The sequence below is a fragment of the Atta colombica genome, unplaced genomic scaffold (assembly GCF_001594045.1).
Source record: "Atta colombica isolate Treedump-2 unplaced genomic scaffold, Acol1.0 scaffold51, whole genome shotgun sequence".
NCBI lineage: Eukaryota > Metazoa > Arthropoda > Insecta > Hymenoptera > Formicidae > Atta > Atta colombica.
In genome coordinates, this window is record NW_017259541.1 from 224,490 (window position 1) to 230,230 (window position 5,741).

Sequence of the window (5,741 nt, forward strand, 5' to 3'; positions counted from 1 at the left end):
ATATATACAGCATTTTCTTCTCGAAATCATCTATTAAATTAGGTGTAATTTTATACTCTATGAAAGAGCAGATTGAAGATTTGAAGTGACAATGAATAAATATTGTTTTATTTTCGTGAAAGTGACTTTTTTTTGCAAAATACAAGTGTATTAACTGCAAAATGTAAGAAATGTAGGAAAGTCTAAAACAGAATAAGAAAACAAATATAAAAGATGAGATAATAGTAAATAAATAGTAAATAAAATGCTGAAAATACTGAGCTTAGATCTCATGCTTTTCAGTTTGCAGGACGTTCCATCATGGGATGTGTTCGAATGTTATCCTCCTTCATCAGAAAGTGGATCTATGCAAAGTAATAGATTTTTCGAGATTATCATTTGGATCCTAAAGATATTCATTTATGGATTGTTATTTGCTATCGTTTTTTGTAGCGGTATCGTATCTAAATTATTTGTTCTATTGGCCACCGCGCAATTACGGAAGAATCAATCATTACCCTTTTGTAATCATAATGAAGGTAAAATTTTAATTTAAAGAGCGTTTAAATTGAAAATTTTCGTAACAAGACAAATTGAAAAATGCGAATATTTGCATTCCTTTTATCCAAAAGTGTAGAATTTTTCAAATTTAGCCTTGTATAAGTTTTAAAATTTTTAAAACATTTGCAGATTGTGCACGTATGAAATGTTAAAATATAGGATTTCAAACAATTATCAAAGTTTTACTAAAATATTAAATCGAATTCAATTAAAAAGTTAAATTAAATGAAAACAATTAATTCTAAAGGTATGGAAATTGATATTTATAATTGAAAGGATTGAATAGTAACAGATAATAGTTAAAAGAATCCTGCTGAAGATTTCTTGCTGAATCAAGTTGAAAAGATAGTTTACAAAAATTTATAATATAAATGTATAATATCGAGGACACATCATTTTGAAGATTACCTTATCGCTTATTTATCACGTTATTAGTAATAACGTTAATTAATATAAAAAATTACATTTTATTATTAATTATATTACGTTAATTACTTTATGAGGAGAGAGAAGGAAGTAATCTTTCCCTCTTATCGGATATATTCTTTCTACTCTAAAATTCTTGAATTCTTCCTTAGAAGAACTTTTTACCGAATATACGCAAGATAGCCGTATAAAATGGACGTGGTGTTTGATTTTCATATATCTCATACCGGAATGCATCGGGATGTTAAATACTTTGTGGCACTATCTATTCAAAAGAAAATCAAGAATGCCAAAGAAACGGAATGTTTTACTCATGATCTTGATAGATACTCTTCACACGCTCGGTTTAGTATTGTTAACTTTTATCATTCTACCAGAAATTGGTGTAGTGCAAGGTGCCGCGATCTTCTGTTGCCTATGTTTCGTACCAGGATTGTTGAGTAAGTACGCATAATTAATTTACGAAGTCCTGGGCCAGGATTATTTATAGTCGATTATTATTTTAAGATTATCTTAAGTAATATCCTAAAATAATAATATGGCTTTCTGATTGGTTCATGACATCTTAAGACTGTACTTAAGACCGTCTTAAATATAAGATCTGATTATGAATATAAGGCTCTAAAAATTAGAAGGTTTCAATAACAATCATCTTCTCGACATTTTCAATTTTGAAACATTTTGCTTAACTTATCTACGCTAGTTATCGACACTATTAAAATTTACAACGGTAAAAACTTTTGTTTCTACTACATATCATATCATTCCAAATTTTCAAATTTTCATTTCCTTCATCATTTCATTTCAAATTTTAGTTGTCATACAAATAATACATTAAATACAACTTAAATTGTTAATATTTACTAGATCTACTTTCACGAAATGAAGAGAGCCGTAATATATCAGCAATTAAATTAAGATTACTAAAAATTTTTGATGCACTGGCATTGATTGCCCAAATCAGTGGCATGTTGTGGCCCTTGATTCTTACTATCGAGCACGACATCGATAAAACATTGATGTGGATTATTCCTGTTGCTCTTGCGTTGTGCTCAAGTCGCTGGTGGAGCAACTTTGTATCGTCTCACAGCAACGTTGGTACGTACCGAGCACACACGCCACGTGCACACACACACACACACACACACACACACACACAGAGAGTATTTGATAATATTTTTGAGACTTCCACAGGCTTTCTATTGTATATAAAGATTATGCGTTTCGCGGGTTTTCTCTGTTTTTGTGCTGAGTGGTGTGACTCGGCAGTGTAGGTATCTATCTGTGTGTGTTGGTTTTGTGTATACTTGATGGCCTAAGGCCACACATAATTAACTCAATTCGGACTTCATACAAAAGATCCAAAAAATCCGACCACGTTCCACAAACCTGCTTGTAAGTTTCGATGTAGAATAATGGACAAAAGGACATAATCAAAACAATCAATAAACATGCAAATAGACAACAATCTCTGGCACACAATCGGACGAAAGGATCCTATCCATTCTCCCATATGTCAAAGAAACAATCGGATTGGCTGAATATTAAACAAACTTAATATCCGAACTATCTTTAAACTACCCAAAAAGATAGGAAAAATCTTAAGAAATCCTAAAGATCAAAGATCTCTCACAGAGACCTCCACACAGCTCTGCAAGAGTATACAAAATACCTTATTCCTACGGGCAAGTATACATTGGAGAAACTGAGAGAATGATCAACCTACGGATAAAAGAACACCAACGTGATGTCAGGTTAAAACACATCAGGCAATCAGCATTATCAGAACATCGAAATAGTCTATCAAATTTTGTTTGATAAAATAATTACAATAGCCAACATTACATCATATTTTCCAAGAAAGTATAGAGAAGCCATAGAGAAAACATCCTAACAATCTAAATAGAGATAATGGCTACAATATAAATAAAATATGGAAAACTATTTCCTGATTATTGAAGACTGACCGATTTCCCCCATATCTCCCCCCACTCACAATTCTCTATTTTCCCTCTACTTCACCACTACAGAAGCATAATATATAAAAGGAACGACTCGAAGGAACAGCTCAGAATCAGGCTGCTCTTCGCCCTGATGAAGTGGACTGCAAGATTCATGAAACGTTGGTATTCCAAGAATGGATCTGGACACGGAGAAAACTCGCGAAATGCATAATCTTTATATACAGGATGTCCCATTTTAATTGACCACCAGAACAAGGATATTTTAAATTTTTTAAATAAAATTCTCCAGTTTTTAATACATATTCTTGTAGCATATCTAGAGAGCATCGCCGGCAGTATTAGTATATTATTCAAGGTGTCCAAACGATGGATAAAACTTTTTGAATGTTGTTCAGTGTCATGAACTTGATAATATTTGTTAAGATCAAGATTTTCATTTTTGCATTAAAAATTCATTTTTATGTAAAAGTGAAAATAAGAGGAACAATCACCACCTCTCAATGGTTTTGATCTTAACAAATGTTCATCAAGGTCATAAGATTTGAACAACATTCAAAAGATTTTAATCATCGTTTGATCATTTTGAGTAATGCTAATGCCGGCGATACTGCGACTTTTAAGCCTTATAACTCAAAAAGTAGTTTTATGAAAAAATATTTTATTATAGTGTTTTGGAAAGCTCTCTAGGTGTGCTAAGAATATGTATCAAAAAATAGAGGATTCTATTAGGAGTACAAATTAGTTCGGTCTGTTTTTTTGTGCATTTATTTCAAAACAAAATGAATGAACAGATCAATTAAAGTATTGTCCATCGCTGCCTACTACTTTTTCCCATCTCTCAGGCAATTTTCGAATTCCATCTCGAAAAAATGACTCGTCTTTGGAGGCGATCCAATTTTGAAGCCAATTTTCGATTTCTGCAAAAGAAGTGAACTGGTGACTTGCATCCTTCGGAACAACCAGTAATCAGAAGGAGCAATACGGCGAGTGCGGTAAAACATTTCATTTGAACGTTTCCAAATATTTTTTTACGGCTTTAACGACATGAGGCCGAGCGTTGTCATGAAGAAGAATAACTTTATCATGTCTTTACTTGTATTCCAGCCGTTTTTCTCGCAATGCACGGCTCAAACGAATCAATTGTAGCCGATACCGATCGCCCGTAATGGAATCGCCAAGTTTCAGCAGCTCATAGTAAACAAAACCATTTTGGTCCCACCAGATACAGAGCATGATCTTCAAACCATGAATATTCGGTCATAGTGTTGATGTTGAGGTCGATGGACCAGGCTTAGTAGTATTTTTTCTTCTTGGGGTTGTCGTAGAATATCCACTTCTCCAGTCACAAAAATCCGATGCAAAAAATCTTTTCTCTGTTGTCTTTAAATCAGCTGTTCGCAAGTGAAAAATTGCCTTTCAACGTCTCTCGGTTTCAGTTCATAAGGCACCCAATTTCCTTGTTTTTGAATCATTCCCATGGCTCTCAATCATACAGACGGCTTGTTGAATTATTCCCAATGATTCTGCAAGTTCCTCTTGCGTTTGACTCTGATCTTCTTCGAGTAATGTCTCTAATTCTTTGTCTTCGAATTTTTTTGGCTATCCAGAGCGAGGCTTGTCTTCAATGCTGAAATCTCCATCCTTGAAATGTCGAAATTATTCTCTATATGATTTATCAGTTGGAGCAGTGTCATCATAAACTTCGACAAGCATTCGATGGGCTTCAATCGCACCTTTCTTCCAATTAAAACAGAAAATCAAAGCCTCCCGCAAATGCTGCTTAGTTAACACAAAATTCGACATCAAACACAGTAAAAATCAAGGTTTTTGTATGAAACTCAAAGCGATATAAACTGAATATTATTAGCAGATATTTAATCTCTCTGAAGCCGCCAAAATCACTATGAACCATTCACAACAGCTGGAGCTATCTTTAAGGAAACGGACCGAAATAATTTGTACTCCCAATATTAAAAAAATTTTAATTTATCCTTGTTCTGATCTTGACAAGACCATCCAAAATCAAACCAACGATATCATCTTCCCCTTGAAGTCAAAACTTTTGTCTAAAATACTTATTTCTAAAATGTACTGTCCAAAAGATATTTGAGATAGTCAAAATTATATTAAAATTATATTATAGTTAAAATCGGACACTCTGTATATATAAATAATTTCAAATATGTTGCCTCATAAAAAAAAGAGAGAGAGAGAAAGGGGCGAGGGGGAGTGAGTGAGTGAGTGAGTGAGTGAATGAGAGAGAGAGAGAGAGAGAGAGAGAGAGAGAGAGAGAGAGAGAGAGAGAGAGAGAGAGTGTAAGTTTTATCTTGATAAATGTACATTATAACTTACTTTTTTATGGTGTTTTTACACGGAGTGTTGTTTTTTCGATATTTCAATATTGAATATATCGCGGCATTTTATATTCAATAAATTGGAAATAAATCAAATCAATTTCTAATAAATCCAAGCTAATCGAAATTGTTACACAGCACAATTGGATTGAATATAAAATGCCGCGATATATCAATATTGAAATATCGAAAAAACAAATCATCTTCCAATCAAAATAGGTTTAGTGCGATTCTTATCCCGTGCGAAAGAAGATCTTCAACCAAGTCAGCATGTCGTACAAGGATATGTTTCAATTTGGAGGATATTTATTTTTATCACAGGAGCTTTCGTTGTTAACATACGCGAAGGAATAGATGCCAAAAGCTTCTTCTTACCACAATTCAGCTACCACAATTTCCCTACACCTCTTTATATTTTTGCGATTCAAGCTATTTGCACTATGACAATGTATCAAGC

General features: G+C 33.3%; 1 protein-coding gene across 1 annotated transcript in view; it reads left to right on the forward strand.

The window, feature by feature from the left end:
* LOC108691753 overlaps positions 1–5,741 on the forward strand; it is a 22,768-nt gene that overhangs the window by 3,914 nt on the left and 13,113 nt on the right. Inside the window, exons 2-5 of the mRNA XM_018199636.1 lie at positions 433–518; positions 1,119–1,406; positions 1,834–2,064; positions 5,504–5,741. The exon at positions 5,504–5,741 is cut by the window's right edge and continues 2 nt beyond it. Of these exons, the coding sequence (XP_018055125.1) occupies positions 433–518; positions 1,119–1,406; positions 1,834–2,064; positions 5,504–5,741 (843 nt within the window). The remainder of the gene's footprint in view (positions 1–432; positions 519–1,118; positions 1,407–1,833; positions 2,065–5,503) is intronic.